This window comes from Manacus vitellinus, unplaced genomic scaffold (genome assembly GCF_001715985.3).
Source record: "Manacus vitellinus isolate BGI_N305 unplaced genomic scaffold, ASM171598v3 scaffold_79_pilon, whole genome shotgun sequence".
NCBI classification, from domain to species: domain Eukaryota; kingdom Metazoa; phylum Chordata; class Aves; order Passeriformes; family Pipridae; genus Manacus; species Manacus vitellinus.
In genome coordinates, this window is record NW_021940812.1 from 1,794,729 (window position 1) to 1,814,296 (window position 19,568).

Sequence of the window (19,568 nt, forward strand, 5' to 3'; positions counted from 1 at the left end):
CAGGAGGAGATACCACATCAGGTCACGAAGGCAGGAGATCGCAATTCATAGGCTACAAATCCTCTCTCACAGCATCCAGCAGCAGCACGTGGCACAGACCCAGTGCAGCACCGTGCTCCAGTGGGTCATACAGCTGTGCGTGGTACCTAAACCTCACTGCCGCCGACTTTAAGCAGTGACTCATCTCAGCAAAGGCAGAGAAACATCTAGGAATGTAAACTGGTGCAGGGGAATTTAATATACCTTGAACCTACGTGAAAATAAGACTAGGCTTCCCTCATTCTTTCTTATCCTCATTGTTCAATAAAAAATATTTAAAAAAAAATAAAAAAAACCAAGCAATCTGTAGAGTATAAATCATGACTTGATAAATGTAGGTCCTTAGAAGCCAGTTGTGTAAATACAGATACACCTGCAGGCCCTGATAACCAGATTAGCAGCAACAGCTGCCAGACCATGCATCAACAACCAAGAGATATTGTTGTGTCCTGGCCAAAGAAGTTTCCAGATTGACTCTCAGGTGCTTCCCGTTAGTGAGAACAATGCATCATGAAAGTAGATGATCTTCATTGATCTTGAAAACTTAACATTTTTCTCCTTGAATGTATACAATGAGGTTTGACACTAACATTAGTTCACAGTATCTCTGCTGTACAAAAGGATTGGACTTTGTCTGCTGGCAGCTGGGAAGGATTTCTGTGAGGGGAAAAAAAAAAAAGGTGTCTGGATTTGGTATGACCTCATATAAAAAAGTATATCCTTATTGGATAAGAACCCAGATCAACTTATTCATAGTTGTCCTGCCACACCTGTTCTTATTGATGATTAGAAACTAAAATTAACATTTCTTTGTGGTGAAACTTCACTTGAATCACAAAACAAAATCTGATGAGCCTCAGAGAGACTAGTAATACAAGCTAGACATAAAGTACACAAAGGAGGCACAGACCTGCGAGGGGTTGGGGGAAAGATAGTTGTCTGTGTTTGGGAAAGAAGCTCTGTGTCCCTACAAAGCTTGGAAAACAAGTTTAAGGTTACTGACCGTATTTCAGCACTGTGCTTGCCATTCTTTCTGGGGCAAAGACAGTTCACAAAAAAAATACCATAAAATCTGGATGCTTCTGCACTGCTGGGGCTGTGGAGCTGAGCAAGACCTAACACAGTCCCACCTCTCCTCAGCAGTGCCAGTCCCAGCAGGGTTGATGTGCTGGGCAGAGCTGGGGGTTGGTAACAGTGTCCATTGGCAGCACCCAACACATCAAGACGTGGGATCATCCAAGGAGTCTGATTAGAAGCAGAAGGAGATGGGGCCCTCACTCCTGTGGCATTGTCGGGACAAGGTCTGACAGCCCCAGGCTGAGCTGAATTAGAGCTTCTGGACCATGGGCAGGGGTGGGTGGAGGCTGGGCTGGGCCAGTAAGTGCCCTCAGGGTCCTAACAGCTTCCTTTATAGGAAATATCTGAAAAACCTTATAACCTGAGACACCCAATATATGTGATAATTCTCCCCCAAAAGACCCAGGTATGAGCTAATCATCCATGAACTTATCTTCCATGATGGATGTGAGGACTTAGACAAAAAAAAAATGTGTCTTGAATCAACTCTAGTGAACTAGGTGACTCCCTTCTTGGCAAGAACATCTATTCAACCTAAAACAAGGTAAAAGTAATGCAAGTTAAAATGCTGATGGGATAGGAAAAGTAGAGTGGACATCTGTTCCAAACAAAATAATTGAAAGAACTGCAGAATTTTTGGATTATGGATGTGTACTCTCTTCACCTAAGAGCTCTGGAATGGAGATGCATGAATATGGACTCTCTTCTGTGGGTAAATTGGTGTGAGGCCAATTCAGGCTTCCCACTCCCAGTCAAGTGTAACTGCACTGTAGATACAGTTGGAGTATAATAATTAATATGCATCAGAGAAATTGCTTTATTATAAGATGGATTATGCTGTAAAGACATGTAAAAATAATTTTAAAATACTTAAAAGATGATTCCAGCTTGTTGTGGCCTGCTGCAAAGCATTTATAAACTGGAGTACTTACAATAGTTCATGCATGTCTCTGCATGTTACAACGGTACATCAGAGAATTTATTTATCAGAAAAAAAACAAACTCTGCTAAGTCATTTTAGTGCTTATAAAGGTTACTGTCACTTACAATTTTGCCAGATTTTATAAGGCGCAATACCAGATTGTCACATGGGAAAGGCTTGTAGATTCAAGTCCTTATTCTTCCCTCTAACGAGTGCTGGAACCAGCACATTTGGGACACAGAGGTTACGTCAAAGCCTTCCAGCTCTTTGAAGGATAATTAGCATACCTGCATAATCACATGGTCTACCTTCTATGCATTCATGTTAAGGAGAGGACATCAATCTAACAAACACCCAGCGGCTGACAATTTTCATATACGTGTATATATATATATATATATATGATAGTTCTCTGTAAGATACAGTATTCCACCTAACAGCTGCAGAAAACTCCTTGCCACATTCCCAATCCCTCCATGGAAACAGCTGCATAATTCTTTTCCTGCTGTACTAGGTAGGAGTGTTCTGCTGAGGATATGATGCTGTTGGTTGTCACTTTCTATTGTTTCAGTAGACAATCTAGATCACTAGTTTAGTAGAGGGTATATAAGAATTACAAAAGGTAGCCAATAAATAATACTCTAATAGAATGATTTATGTTTGAAAATGTTTGAAAGTACTTGTAGATATGTCCAGAGGTCATCTAAAACAGATATCTGGTTCAAGAGAATGGTGTACAATGACGTTCACGATCTACGTAAGACTCTCCTCAGCAAACAAACCACAAAGGAAATAGTGGATATAGGAATACCTACAGGTCTTGGTGTAGCAGACTTAGAGGAGATACTTCTCTCTTCACTGTCTGGTATCCAAAGATACTATAGTGCCATGCATCAGCAAGGTTCCCCTCTCTGGTGTCTGTGTAAAGGCAGGGAAGTAATCCAATCAAATGGCACATACCAACTGGCCCTTTCTCTACAATTTTCTCTCCTTTGTCAGTCCGAGTTTTCAAAACTGGAAACATATGACAATTGCATCAATACCATGACAGTGTCCCAACAAGTGGTGAGCACTGTGGTCTCTCTATCCAGTACACCAATGGCCAAGAAGACACAACCTCTCAGATGCGACCTGTGCTATTTGTGCCTTTGGCTCCTTCCAAAGTCTACACTGATTCATCCCTTAGGGGCCTGCACCTACTTTCAGTCTTTTCTGCACGTAATTCTAAATATAAGCTTTTGCCTCTGAAGTCCTCACCTGCCCTGTGTATTAGGTCTTTCATGGTGCTGTGCTGCCAGGTTGTTGAGCTGTGGACGCTAAAAGGAGTCCACAGGAAGAGAGTACTCTTGGGTACAACTCCAAGCATGTCCACAGTGTTTTGATGGAGAAAGCAGGGAAATCACAGTGTAGAAACAAATATATACAAGCCGTAGTTCTTGGTCTGCAACCAAAATGAATAGCCATATATCCTGGACTGAGATGTTTCAGAGACCTATGGACAAAGCCTGTGTTATTGTAACAGAGTGTTTTCTCAACCTATGTCCAGAGAAGCTTATACTTCATTAAAAAGCCATTGTCAAACAGATTCTATAAATGGATAATAGCCCTAATAAATTTTATTACTTACTGTAAAAACAGTAACATAAACAAAGCACATTAAGCAAGCCCTTTTACCTACAGAAAACATATCAGAACTATTTTCCTGCAAGATCTAATTAGATTAAGATTTCATTTTCAAAACAGAAGAAAATAAGTATTTTACTTGGGGGAGATTTGGCTATAAGTCAGCAACAGGTTTGTTGTGGGTTTTGTTTGGTAATTTTGTTTATTTGTTTTTTGTTTTATCAAATGGCAAATTTGCCCAGGTAATAAAGAAAAGGAGCACACTGGTGATAGTACTTACTTAAAAGGAGAAACTCAACTATGTGTTAAAACATCAAAAGATCAATTGTTGCATTTTTAAAACAATTATATGGTTTTCTTTAATGTTTCATACTGCACAAATATTTTTGCAAACAGTAACATGCATATATGCATGCAAATGTTAAGGAGCCGTAGGTCCTAGTGTCTGCCTCTTCATTTCATATGTTTATACATGTGATACTTAAGTAAGTTTTAAACTCAGAGCCAGTCTATGCAATCCTCGAAACGGCATTTTGAGTTGGGGAAGTAGTACCTTCGATTAGGGCTGCAATGAAGGCATGAAGTTGCACCAAGCTCTTTGAGATTCTATTTGATATCTGTAAAATGGGAGATTAAGTCCCTCCAACTGCTGAGCGTATAACTGGTGTAAGGGACCACGAGTCCGTTGAAACCAAGGAGAGTCCCCACTGTATTTGGCAGGGCTTGAGCCCTCACTGTTTAGGCAGAACAAGAAATGGAATTTCCCTGGCAATTTATACACTGCCACTGCAGCAACAGACTGGTGTGAGGGTGCGAAGGATCTTAGTATGAGTCAGATCCAAAGATGATATCTGGCTCCACTCTCTGGGCTACACAATGAAAGTAATGATTGACTTCAGTTGTGTCATTTCTGGGACTCTTCCATCCATGATCCTAAACAATGAACTCCTGGGAACCTGTATGTGCTACTGATGAAGCAGTATCTGCCTGTCCCTGCATTTGGCTCTCTAAGGGACTATAAGGCTAACCTCTGGTTGCCCATTTTTATGAATGGGTCAATTGCAACACACATCACCTTTGCATGTTTGAGTGGCTGTTTTAGCCTTCTCTGTTAAGAGTAAGACACTCAACCACCCACAACAGGAGAAAGCAGCAATAAGGACAGTACTGGTTTCCTAGTTGCACCCATCATTTGTGTCCATGTATCCAGGCTTCAGCATACATAGGAGCATTGTAGCTCATCAGAGAGACTGCATTTCACAGCTTTTTGAAAGCCTTTATTAGCCAGAGTGCAGCTACTCCCTGCAGCTCCATTCCCAAGCTACCTTGAAACCCACTAACCTGGATTGTGGGAAGTGTCATTGTGGAGTGGTCAGCACCATCTGTCTAAATAGGCTTATAACACTCTTAGATGTGTCAAATCCCTATCCAGTGTGCCCAACTCATTTTTGCTGAGGTCCTCCAACTGGTTTCACCAGATTCTTCTATTGTTACTGAAAAAGGGGAAGAAATTTTATTATATATTTTTAGTCTTCTTAAAAGAAAGCATCTCCTTCAGTTCTGGGAGAAGAGTGTCTTCATATCTGGGAACTGCTCCAATGCTGTCTACCTATTCCCTCATGACACCAGGAGCAGGGTGGTAAATGCACAGTCCTCTGCAACACTGCAGGAGGGACTCACACTCGGGACAACAGTGAAGTACAAGCTGAGTTTACTCAGACACCAGATTTCCCCATTACTCCCATGTTATCTTTAATATTCCAGATGTCCTCAATGTCAAAACATCTTTGTTCTAGTGATAAAATTCAACAGCCCAGTGAGGGGAATTCACCACCATCCAGGGAGAAATCCAAACTTGAGGTGTTTAGCTGAAAGTGGGTTCCCCTTTCATTTTAATTTACTCATCATATAATCAGGAGGGAAAGTGATGTGAGAAATATTGGTGAGCAGTGAAAAAGGAGGAAAGGCAAATTCTGTACTCTGTTGAATGAAAGAGAGGATGATATGAAGGGGCAGAATTTTTCTGCACTACAGCTTGTACAGAAAACAAAGAGTTTCATTCCAGATAATATTTAGGGGGGAAAATCCCTTTTTAACTTTCAGAAACAAATAATTTTTTGAAGTGTATATAAATAAAAATATTTTATTTTTGTCTGCAGATTTTAGAAGAATGCTGAGAAGAGGAGGAAGTGATGGAATGAGGGAGACAGAAGAAACACCACTTCATGCTCCAGATTTCCTAAGAATAAAAGTGAAAGAAGAACCTCGTTCCTATGATAAGCTAATGGGTGACAGTAGAGAATATTTCAGAAGAAAACAAATCAGCCAAGGGTAGAATAATATTGTACAGAGATGGATTATCCCCTTAGGACGCTACACAACAAGGAACTTAACACCTTGTTTTATTCCTGCTGGAGATGTGTTAAAGCAGTGGTCTAAACATTACCAAAAAAAAGAAAGAATGGTTTTAGGGCAGGTCTCTGCTACTTCAGTTTTTCTCTTCATCTGACCCAAACTAGAATGAAAGCTTTGCAAAATGAACGCTGATTTCAGAGTTCCAGACCAACTCCTCCACCCATTCCTATGTCCATCAGACTTAGGCATTTCTCTAAAACCAGTACTATGCAGCTACCCTGCAGCCTCAGCTTCCCCCAGTACTGCGCTTCAGGCTGTAAATTACACCCAGTATCCGAGTCTCAATGAAAAGACCTTTCAACCCATAATGTGAATTGGTCAGTTGCTTTACTTAAAAGCAAAGATAAAACTAACAATTTGGAAATTGTCTATAGCATGTTTGCAGTGCTGCAAGAGTGCTGCTCCTGCTCTTGCCCTTCCTCTGTATCAGTCCCCTTCCAGACCCACGCTGCTGATGCCCTCCCTTGCAATTGGCTTTTCAAAGGAGAGGAGCCAACATCACACAGTGGGGCTGGAAGGAGCCCTATGACATCTTTCTTCCCCAAGGTATCAAAAAGAAGTAATTTAAGGGCACTCTGATAGCTCAGCTCAGAGATAGCTACCCAATTTGTTTGGAGAAAGTATATGATAGCTTTCCTACTTCAGAAAATCAAAGAATCAGGACAAATGTTTCAAAATGATACTCTTATTTCGTGGTATTTCTTTTTTTGATTCAAACTCAAAACTACAAGACCCATTTTTATGTTACTTTCCATCTCAGGTTTATCAGGGAATTGTGGAAAAAGAGAGAGACATTGAAACATTTCAAAGTTACAGAAACTATCTGTGCGAGACTGACTGTAAGTTAAGATGAAAAAATCAAAAGTGGGCAGTTGTGTTCTTGTTTATCCCGATCTCACCCACCCACATGGTAGCAAAATAGGCACCATGCTGAAATTTTGTGGCAAGAGGCTATTGTGTGGGCTTAGAATAATTTAAGAATTGATTGTCAGCCTGTTTCTTGGCTTCCAGCTATGAAATAATGCTCTAACTAGAGTGTAGTACACTGAAGGACTCATTACAGACTTTAAAGCTGTCTCATTTTCAATTATGAATATTAAAAAGAAATGCTTTGAGTGACTCCTGTGTTATAATTAATACTCTAGGTTTTGGTTTGTTCTGTTGGTTTTTTGAGGTCTGTTTTAAAGACGCTTTCATAACTTACTCCTGAGTTAGTTCCCCAAAACCACTGTTCCTGTTTATATCAGTGGGGAAATTCCCAGTGGAAAAACTAATCAGACCCAAGTTAATGAAAACAACACCCCCATTTAAAACAAAGTCCTAGCCTTAAACAATCTTCTAGCGTTGCCTACTTGTGTACATCCAAGACAAAATTTTATAGTCTGCATGTTCCAACCTTAAAAAAAAAATCCTGATTATTTATTTATGCCCTTTTTGTTTAAGAAGTTAAATCCCCAGAGCATCTCAATTTAGATCAAAAGCAAGCTACCAAACTTCACCTGGCACACCTGCGCTGTGTGATTTCTTAATTACCTGCCTAACATTCCCAGAGCTACAAGGCAGGGATGCAGGACTCTTTTAGCACACAGTCAGATCTCTGAAATGCACCTCGTGTAGCAGAGCCTTTCCAGAACGCCCGAGGTGGTAACCAGCACTAAGTGATCCCACATCCCTACAGATACTTGCCTTTCAGCAAATTGCTTTCTCACAGGTTTTCTCACGAAGGCAGGGACCCATCGTGGGATAAGAAACCTGGAGAAAATGAGGGATTTATGAGCTTCTTGAGGAAGGTTTTCCCCTGTCTGGCAAACGACAAGGAGTAGCTACATGTCAGTAAAAACAAAGATTAGGACTAGGCCTGTTACAGGTTGTTATTGCTTATGCTTGCCATGCAACTGCCTAGGCACCAGGAGAGAGTGTGGCCACCTATGTCAGATACCAGGGAATCCTTCAGTTGGAAGTCCTGGTCATGGAGAGCACAGAATCTAAAGAGGCACACTCAGAGCAGGAGAAAGTGGTATGACAAGGACAAAGCTGATTTGAGGAGGCACACATAAATTTTTTGCTGAGACAACTTTTCTTGGCCACATGATGTTTCTGCACACAAAACCTCTCTCATGTGTTAGTTGTGACTGTCACTTTGCTTAAGTGCTGACGGGTTGTTGACATGTCCTTTGTCTGGCTGAGGAACATGCACACCTTGTCAGACGTGGGCTCAAATCACCCATAATGTTTATCTTGCACATGCAATGAGAATTATACACATGCAGAAGATCAGTCACATCTTCAACTTCCCTGACACCAAGAACTTGCAGTGTTGTGTCCTCATGTGTCCACATTTTAATACGAGATTCACTGCCATTTCTCATTTATGGTTGTTTGGATAGTAATTGGGCATCAAATATTACAGTTTCTTTGGCCATTTGTCAATAGTGTAATTTTATTAATTGGCCAAAGCATGGACTCTGTTACCCTGAATGTAATTTATACTGCCAAGATGTGATGGCATCTCTGTTGGTACAGTGAAAATGTATGGAAACAGTGAAACTTCTGGAAGGAAGTTAAAGGTGAGCATTAGCAATAATAGTTTATGTGTCTCTGTAATTCACAGGACCCCCAGTACAACCAGAATTCTTTACATATCACAGATGAGGCAGAGGAACAATACACAAACACGCAATAGGTGTGACAACAGCCTTTCATCTACAGGCAGGTCATTCATTGTGACCCACCTGTAATGGAGACAGAAAACATTAAATTTTATTACAAAAATGTATGTCTTTTTATGAAAGATTTCAGGAGAAAACATTTTTAGTTATGTCCTTCAAAATTCACTTTTTGGTTAAGAAACTTTTTCATTGCCAAGAAAATTGCCAAAAAAATGCAAAGTCACAGCTGGGATCAGAGACGCACTGAGAGGACTGTGCAGGACCTGTTTCAAGCAAAAACATCCTCCTGATATGACTGCAGGATTTTTGCAAAATCCTCAATGGATTAAAATTTCAAATAATTTGGTAAGGGATGCTGTAGGGCCTCTTACATTTAATAAAATCAAGGAGAGGTTCAGACACACAGAGATTTGGGTAATCAAGGAACTACTTAATGTTCTACATGTAATTTTAGAACTTCTATATAATCTTGAAGACCCAACCAACAAGACTTATCATTATCCTTTGAAATTACAATATTCTACAGAAATTCTACAAAAACTCCTGGGGCATGGAGATGTTTTTTAAAAGCAAGGCACTTTGTAGCAAGGCACTTCCCAGCTTTCTCCATGTAATAAAAAAAATAACCTGACTTATCAACAAGAAATCTATCTGCTAAAGTTAATGAGGAACATCTGTTGGTCTACTGGGAGAGACATTGGAAAAATGGGTGGGAATTTCCAACTTTAACTATGCTGCCACTCCCACAATACTCAAGTCAACAGAAAAAAACTGTCAGCAAAAGGTCAAAGTCATTAGTAGAATTTTTTTTCATCTACAGAGAGACAGATGAGATACCTATAATTTCAGATACATTATTTAGGATTTTCCAAAGTTCTCATTAAGTTAATTTATCATATAATGCCTATCTTTTGGAGTAATGTTTTAAAGGCTTGTGAGACTACTATGTACACAGGACTGTAAGGGAGCAACAGGCTCAGATTCACAACATAACTTGGTGTAAAAAGCCTCTTAAAACATCAGTCAAGTCAAAATAATTGGCAATGCCCCACAGGTTCATGATCCCAAGCCACTTGCAAGGCACATTATCTTAGGTAACACACTTTCAGAGTGGGAAAAGCCCTCATATTTGCCACTGGCTAAGGCCATACATGAGCCATTATTGCTGCTTAAGTGATGCACAGAAGTTTGTAAGATTACCATAATTTGATTGTGACTGTGAGTCCTAAGAAGTCATGATCTAAGGCAATTAAATTTCTAGGTGAATGATAATGCAAAATGCTCCCAGCACGCGGTGTCAGTCAACAGGTGCGTTTATGTGAAGTTCTACAAACACATTCAGGAAGTCTGACCTGAAAGACACCTTGGAGAAAGTGTTTTAATGAGTGAAGATGAGAAATGCTCATATGCTGTGTTCCATGATGTTAATAACTTTGAGCAATTTGAAAGCTTTTTTTGTCCACACTTGATACAAAATTTAGCTCTTCCAACCCGTAAAACAGGTTTTCATCTCAGTTTTAAGTAGTATTGACTATAATGTGTTTGAGACTAAAAGTAGAAAAATCCACTACTAGCCTTATGGTTTTCTTTCTCACCAAATTACCTGTTTAGGAAACAAATAGCATCAGCAGATACTATTTACAGGTATGACAACAGATTTTCCTAGCTCTGGGATGACTGTTGAAGTTTACATCTGTAAAGGCAAGTCCAGATCTAAAATATCTCTTGCAAATATTCATGGAATTCAAACAAATAACTGCAGGGATTTTTAAAGCAGACAAACAATTTTTACTTATGAACATTTCTGCATAAATATCATCTGTCATCATTGGCTGATATCCCTAGCTATCAGATATAATGGCTATTCCACTGTTCCCATCATCACATATTTCTGATTATTTAAATCATTATAAAAATGGATAAATGTAAACCTGAATTATCATAGAATCAATAGAATATGCTGAGTTAGAAGGGATTTATCAAGATTATTGAGTCCCACTCCTGGCCCTGAGCAAGACACACCAAGAATGACACCATGTGCCTGAAAGTATTGTCCTAACTCTTCTTGAACTCAGGCTTGGTAGTGTGACCACTTTCCTGAGGAGTGGAATTTGGCACAACATATATGAATTTCGTAGGTATTGCTGGAAACACCAACAATTACTGAGATTACTTGATTGTCCCATTTTAGGGTCCCAATATTGCAAAACTTTTGATGACTTGGCCGAACACTGACATGTCAGACACCTGTCTGAAATTGAAAAATCTTTTTTGGAAAACTTCAGCCAACAGAGTTCACCTACTGCCAAGGATAAGACCATGTAAAAAATACTTGCCTTGTCCATGTTAAAACCCCGTGGTAACCCCCTGTTTTCAAAACTCTAATGCCTGTATGCTTTGGAAAACACAATTGAATTTTGGCATTAAGTTGTGGGTTATCCCTGAAACACAATCCTTATAATCTCTGTACAAATCTACAAAATCTACACCAGGGAACTATTGCAACTGTTAGAAAACCACAGGTCACACATGAACCATGGGCACTTCTGAGACCTCAGTCATTCTCTGAAGGTACATCCCCAACATCAGTATTTCAGGTTGAAGATAAAGAGATCTGACACTGTCTTGCAGTTACAAATACAAGCTATTTCCAGTCATTTTGGGACATTCGAGAGGACAGAGTGCTTTCAACTTCCTTGGTGAAGACTATGGAAATAGGTCTCTTAGTTGGAAGTGGGGGAGGAAGAGTGAGAAGACAGGGGAAAATGAAGAAATTAAACTGAGGAACAGACTGGAAACAGTCTGACATTTGTTTCAGGAGATAGACAACATGGGCAGGCCAGAGTTTAACGCCAGTTGTGTGGGAGGGAGTACAGTGTGGGAGCCAGTGAAAAAGGGGACCTTGATTTATGTCTGGGAAAGAGTATTAAAACTGGAAGATCTGAGGGAGGACTAAAGTGGACAGTGTAAGAAGGCTGGAACTGCCCCAGCAATAGGGAAATCTGAAAGAAATGGTGTGTGGCTGGGTAGGAGTAGTTAAGTACTCCTGTCTCAGTCTCATTTGGCACAGTAAAAGTGGTTGCATTTAGAAAAATAGGACATCAAACTTCCCTCATGAACCCAGAATGGAAAACACAGTTTAGGGGCTTTGCACATCCCCCACTGCCCTGAAATATCTGCAAGATCCACTGAGTGGTCCAGTCTGCCTCATAGAAAACAAGCCTCTCAGTGTTTTCAGCAGGACACTGGTATCTAGTGATTGTTAATGCTTCTACTCTATTAATTGAAGTAAGAGAGCTTTCAGTGGCCAACACAGACTCCAACCCCTCTGGCTCTCCTGGGAGTCACTGTGACCCTGCATAATGAAATACCTATTTTGGCAGTCTACTTTTCTTTTTTTTTGCCTCTCAAATATGGGAAATTACATACCTCAAACTGTGTGAAAAGAACCTTGCAGTAGCAATCAGATGTGAGGAAGTGCCAGAATCAAATTGCCTCTCCAGCCTTGATTCAACCCTTTTTTGCATAGGCATTATCTTTAATAGCATGATCATATACTTCTCCCTCCTGCCGGGCACAAAATGGACAGCACTGATGATAGATGGGAGGATATAACAAAGGGAGACTGTGCCCATGGGATATGGATGTCTTATAATAGCACAAAAAGAAAAGAGGATTCAGGTGCAGTAATAATGCAGAACAGCCATTCCCCAGGAATGACCTGGACTGCAGGTATCACACCGGGGAAGTAATAGGAGATGGTTACAGCTCACAGCTTCTCCCACTAAATCTAGGGCTTACCAGAAGAGGGAGGATGGTTTCACCGTTGTCCTTGAGGGCTGGTAGTATTTCTGCTGTTCAGCTCCTATGCAAAGCCAGGCAAGCAATTTAAACTAGCTCCCTCCCTCACCGTTATAAATTGTACAGCTTCATTTTCTGGGTCCCTGACTAGATACTGTGGTGTCTCTGAGCTGCAGAAGTGCTGAGCACTCACAGTCAACTACCACATAAAATATGGCTCCATGCTGTGCAAAGTCAAACTCTAACCAGCAGAAACCGGACACTCTAATCCAGCAAACATTTCTGTCCTGCCACTTGCCCCACCTGTTCATGGCGGGGCTTCGTGAACGAAGATTTGGGAAAGGTTCTATCCACATTTGTTACAGGCACGCTGGTGGATAATAAGGCCAATATGAGATAGACATATCCGGTTTGCAAAAGGCACAGCAGAAGGACTCCTTAGATGGTGTATTCTGCAAGACACGATTCTTTCTGCGCTGTCTTTTCTCCTCAAGGGTGATCCTGCGTGTGTTCTCAAAGGAGACAGCAACATTATAGATGGTGTGTCTCCAGACCTCCCAATTGGAGGCCAGAGTAGACCAGTTATGTTGATCAATATGGCCAAGGCTGAGATGTTGTTTCAGGGAGTCCTTGTATCTTTTCTTTGGGGCTTCTCTCTTGCAGCAGCCGGTGGCAAGTTCACCATGGAGCAAGATCTTGGGGAGGCGGTGGTCCTTCATCCTGGAGACGTACCCTGCCCAGCGCAGCTGTGTTCTCAGCAACATGGCCTCAATGCTTGTGACTGCTGCTCATTCTAGAACAGATGTATTGGTCACATAATCTGACTAGTGGATATTTAGGATTGTACGGAGGCAGCATTGATGGATGGTATTTACATTCAATACCATACTGATGGAAGCCTATTCAATCTAAGGCGACTGAAGGCCCACACTAAGACCTTAAATCATCTTGTCCGGGAGCTACTCTGTGCTGATGATGCTGCCCTTGTGGCCTACGCAGAAGCAGCTCTGCAGCATTTAACATCCTGCTTTGCAGATGCTGCTGAGCTCTTTGGACTGGAAGTCAGCTTAAAGAAGACAGAGGTTCTACATCAACCTGCACCTCAAGAAGTCTTCCATCATCCCCATATCACCATTTGCCAATCAGAGCTCAAATCAGTCCAGCAGTTTAATTACCAAGGTAGCCTCATCTCCTCAGATGGTAAGATTGACAGAGAGATAGACAACAGGTTAGCAAAGGCATAGAGTGCTTTTGGAAAACTCCACAAAAGAGTTTGGCATAATAAACACCTGAGGAAAAGTACCAAGATCAGTGTTTACAGAGCCATAGTGTTGTCTACTCTCTTATATGGATCCGAATCATGGGTCATCTACCGCCACCACCTGCGTCTCCTAGAACGCTTCCATCAATACCCCACCTGTAGAGTCATGTTAATGACATATCCGTTGGGCTCTTGAAAAAATAAATCAAGTATTTTTTGTGAAACTCACAGACAGCAGAGAGCTGAAAGCTATAGGAAAGTCTAAGGAAAAATAATAATGCTGAATTCAGTACAGGAACTGGCAGAAGGGAGCAAGAGAATACTTGACATCACATGATGAATACCAAAAAGAAAATTAAATACTACTCGCTCATTAACAGAACGTGGGACAGTCTGTGTGCTGAAAGAGGAAGAGAAGAAGCAGAGGGACCAACATGTAGATCTATAATTAATACTTATGACCCACTCATTACACCCAAAATAGCCAAACTGAGATTGCAAAGCTAACCTTAATTCTGCTATTCTTTGACTTCCATGGTTTGACCTCTCAAATTGGCTAATACACTTTTGATGAAGGCTGGTGTTTGGCTTTTCATTTGTCTGTGTGTATTATCTATAATCATAATTTAAAGAATTTAAGCTTTAGAAGTCACTGAAATTTATCGTTTGAATTATGATAGAAAAAAAGGAGAAATTCTTCAAATCCAGCCCTCGGCCAGCAACTGTAAATAAAACTTTTCCTTTGTTATTCTTCCTAATAGCAAAGCTTGCATTGTCACATGGAACACTTGAGGAATGGGATTGAAGTGAAACAGAAATCAAGTTTTTATAAGTTAACATCATCTATACTTAGCAAGAATGCGTAAAACTAAAAAAATATTTTGATTTGATTAAGAAAATCAGTAGCTACAATAATTAGAGATATTAAAACTTCACATCCCAATCTAGGTTTTGAAAGTTGAATAGATTTAGACATTTATTACTTTTCCTGTTTTCTATTTTTGCTGCAAAAATCTATATTATTATGTTCCTTGCAGCTACTTTTGGCATCTGGTTTGTTGGTACATGACTTTAACTATAGATCCCATTGAAAGCAGTATTTTTGGGGTTTTTTTTTGTCACATCATTAATATCTTCATTCAAAAATCATACATCTTTACTTCAAATAAACCATTCACCATGCAGTAAACAGCTTGGTGACCTCACAAGCAACCACTGACAGCTACTAAAAAACTGAAAGATTGCGTAACACCTGCCCTTACCTTCAAGAATACTGTTATATTTCATGTGCTGTCAATTGTGGTGATCAGGAGAGGTGCCTGAGGACTGGAAGAAAGCAAATGTCACCCCAGTCTTCAAAAAGGACAAGAAGAAGGACCCAGGGAACTACAGGCCAGTCAGCCTCACCTCAATCGCCAGAAAGCTGATGGAGCACCTCATTCTGGAAGCCATCTCTATCCACATTGATGACAAGAGGGTGATCAGGTGTAGTCAACATGGATTCACTAAAGGTAAATCATGCTTGACTAACCTGATTGCCTTCTATGACGAAACAACTACCTGGGTCAATGAGGGAAGACCAATGAATATTGTTTACCTCCACTTCAACAAGGCTTTCAACACTGTCTCTCACAACATCCTCACAGGCCAAGTCAGGAGGTGTGGGCTGGATGAGTGGACAGTGAGATGGATTGAGAACTGTCTGAACAGCAGATCCCCGAGAGCTGTAATCAGTGCTGCAAGGTCTAGTTGGAGGCCTGTCACTAGCATTGTCCCCCAAAGGTTTAATACTTAACATATTCATCAATGACTTGGATGAAGAGATAGATGCCTCCTCAGAAAGTTTGCTGGTGGTACAAAACTGGCTCATACCTCAGCGTGTTGTGCAGCCCTTCAGAAGGACCTCAACAGGTTGGAGAGATGGGCAGAAAAGAACTATCTGAAGATCACCAGTCAAATATAGGGTCCTGTACCTTGGGAAGAATAACCCCCTGCATCAGTACAGGCTGGGGACCAACCTGCTGGAAAGCAGCTCTGCAGAGAAGGACCTGGGGGTCCTGGTGGGCAACAAGCTGTCCATGAGCCACCAATGTGTCCTTGCGGCCATGGCCAATGGTATCCTGGGGTGTATTAGGAAGAGCATTGCCAGCAGGTCGAGGGAGGTGATCCTCCCCCTCTACTCAGTCCTGGTGAGGCCAGATCTGGAGTACTGTGTCTAGTTCTGGGCTCCTCAGTACAAGAGAGACCTCGAGCTCCTGGAGCGGGTCTATGGGAGGACTACAAAGATGATTAAGGGACTGAAGCATTTCTCTTAATGAGGAAGGGCTGACGGAGTTACATCTGCTCAGCCTTGAGAAAAGGTGTATACAAGTATCCAAAGGGAAGTTGTCAAGAGGATGGAGCCAGCCTCTTCTCGGTGAAGCCGAACCATAGGGCAAGAGGCAATGGGCAGAAACTGATGCACAGGAAGTTCCACCTGAGTATGAGGAAGAACTTCTTTCCTGTGCAGGTGACCATGCATTGGAACAGAGACCAGAGAGGGTGTGGAGTCTCCCTCACTGGGGATATTCAAGAACTGTCTGGACACAATCCTGCACCATGTGCTCCTACATCAAGTAGGATGACCCTACCTGAGCAGGGTGGTTGAACCAGATGACCCACTGTGGTCCCTTCCAACCTCACCTATTCTGTGATCCAAAGACAGACCCGGCAGCAGCCAGAGGGGACACCTTGCCTGAGTCACGGGAATGGGAACCATCTCCTGAGCCAGGTACTGTGCCAACCCTCTTCTGACCTCTTCATACCAGACTGGGGTGAACCACCTTCTCACTCAGGCCATGGCTTTGGTACATCGGTGCTGAGGGTGAGGATGACAAGACAAAAAACAATTTTATCTCCTTTTCTATACTCAGTGTTAGTGCCCAAGCCCAGCACTAATGTTTTTCTGCAGACCTGTTAGATGTCATCACCCTTCAGCACTCAGATTTGTTTTGGCTTTTAAGCATTTCTCTAATTCTTTTTACAAGGAAACAAAATCTGATCCTTCATAAAACGTCAGCTGTTAGGATGAAGCTGCATCTGTACTAAGAGGAAATTAATAGCAAATGTTTATCCTGGCCACTGGTGAGTGTGTGGTGTTTTCCCTCCCTGCAGTCAGTCCAGGATTTCAGTTTTATGGCCTGTGGCTGTTAAATCTCGGCTCTTCAGATGACATATGCATAATAAGTATGTCTATTCCCTTAGCCCACTCCAGTTACTAGGATATAAGATGTACTTTAATCCTCTTTGACTGTCGCCAGACCTTCACTGAAGAAATGGTGGTGACAGCTTATGCTGCTATCAGCTCTTCAGACTCTTGTTCCTACTTTGCTCACCATTATCACCTCCTGAACAACTCCTGCAAGATAGATTGTGTGATTAGTTTGAAATGAATGAGGGGAGGCATCTTTCATGACTTTAGATAGGTGTAAACCACACATCAGGAGCACTTCAGGGTCCTCAGAAACACTTCAGAGCAAGAGTTAACTTTGATGAAGTCCATTCCTGATGTCTCTTTATTGCCTTCGAGGAACCTCATTTTGGTCCTGAGTCCTTTGACAGAAAGTCTATCACAATAAAAGCAAGGCAGAAAAACACACCCACTACTTTTTAAACCTCTATGATTTGTGGGTGTGTCAACCTGAATTAGGGGTTTACTCTTCTTAGCGAAGTCAGAACTAGTTTGGGGTTGAAATTAAAACCATTTGCTAAAAAAGAGATACCCATTAGAGGGAGGGAGTATATCATCGGTATATTTTAAAAACACAAATCTTAATTCAGGACCTTATTTTAGACACAGGTAATGGTAATGAAAGGTGGTGAACCTAAGAGAGAAATTATATTTTCATCAGTTTGTGTATGATATAAAACACTATTGCCTCCACATCCTCTTCCCAATAGGTTAATTCTTCTTTTTAAGTTGAGATACTTGAATCATTACCTAACTTTGCTTTCTGCCACAATTTTTCTCATCCATGAAAATGTTTAGCAACAAAGTACCTTTAAAAGATCATAAGCAGAGCACAGATACTACCAGCAGGATATTTGTATCCTTTGAATAAGGCAATCAAACTTCCACCCTCCTTTATCATCTCTTACCTCTGCTCAGTTGGCATGGTTGAAATATTATAGCCAATCTCATCAAAACAATCTGAAAGGAAAGTCAGGATCCTTTCAAAGCCCAGAAATATTACTGGAAGCACAGAAAGCTCATCTTTACAAAAATTATTAGATCTCAAGTTTGCTTCCTGCAAAAAGGTTAAAGGGCCTACATCCAATTAATAGTATGTATCTACTTCAGTCCAAGACATAATTTAGTTGTGACTATACTTTATAGTACCCCAGTCACTTCTAGACTATAACTACTGTGGCTGTGTTTTTATTTTATCCTAAGTATGTCTTTGGTCTAAGTGTGATTATTTCAGGTTTATTTTGGAGCTTCTTAAATAAACTCTGCAAAAGCAGTGCTTGAATTGCCATGTATATGAATGTTTGTGGGTTTTATTGTTATGTGAGATGCGTATTCAGAAAAAGGAACAAATTCAATTTTTTTAATTGATTTAAGAACAAATTTGAAAGGACAGCTGTCTTAGCTAGAGATTTTATCTTCCCTTTTTAAAAGTATTTTCTCTTTTTAGCAAAAAATATCGTGGTTGTAACTAAAGGTTCTACCAGTCTTCAGCTGCTTCTAAGTGCAGGTTGGATGGAGTTCTACCATTAACTTCATTGGGAGTAAGGACAGACCTGTGAAATAAGCTGGGGTATAATGCCTCACCTTAAGAGAAAAGAGGAGCAGATGAAGAGAAATTACAAGGCAGCTTGATCTTTAGCACTGGTAATCAACCTTTAGGACTGAAAAAACCCCTCAGAGTCGGTATTTCTCATTTCTGTGTCGCTCCATGCCAGGGGGGCTGATCAGTGCCATGGCCCATGCCGGCATCAGAGGACAACCCCTCTAAACCCTGTCTGAGGGACCAATGGGACTGGGATGCAGGGAGCTCGGCTGTTCCCAACCTTCATTCATCCCTTAACCCAGTTGGGAAGGAATAAGTGGTGCTACCCCGGAGCCAGAGTCAAAATTGTTTGTGTGAAGGGAAGGAGGGTGTCTTGGTTTTGGCTCACTTTCTCGTTCAAAGGGACTTGCATAAAGGGAGGCTATTTCCCTGAGCTTCAGCTTCCATCCTAAACAAGTCCCAGAGCTTTGTCCTGAATCCTTTTCTTTCCAAAGGATCAATTGCAGGCTGGAAACCACAGGACTGGATCTTGGAACATCCAGCTTCAATGGACCTTCAACTACAGCAACAAACCCGGTGATGTTTTGTAAATCCTCAGAAAACAGTAGTGAAAGTCTAAATTCCTATGTTTTCCAACTGGTCACTACATTCCTGAACAATATGATTATTACTTATTCTGTGTCACCCCTGGACAGAGGGAGGCCAGGCACAGCCCTGCTTCCACCTGCAACCTTCAGAGCCAACCTTCCAATGTGCCAGACCACAAGAAGAGAGGCCAAGTTATAACATTTAGATGAATGTGGAAAGCTAAGGTATTTTTCCCTTCCTACAGCATAGTGATCACTTGAATCTAAATTCCCATGCCCTTCTGGCAACCTAGAGGAGAGGACAAACAACAATCCCTGGAGCAAGCCCTTGTCCACAGAGATACGTTTCACTCTTCCCATACAGCTTCACAGGCCACAATGGAGTTCAGTGCAATGACACAG

At 41.2% G+C, this 19,568-nt stretch overlaps 1 protein-coding gene across 1 annotated transcript in view; it reads left to right on the forward strand.

Annotated features, from left to right (window-relative positions):
• Positions 1-19,568, forward strand: part of RNF32 (ring finger protein 32) — a 185,041-nt gene that overhangs the window by 78,925 nt on the left and 86,548 nt on the right. The window contains 1 exon segment of the mRNA XM_018084940.1: positions 15,118-15,318. Within this exon segment, the coding sequence (XP_017940429.1) occupies positions 15,118-15,318 (201 nt within the window).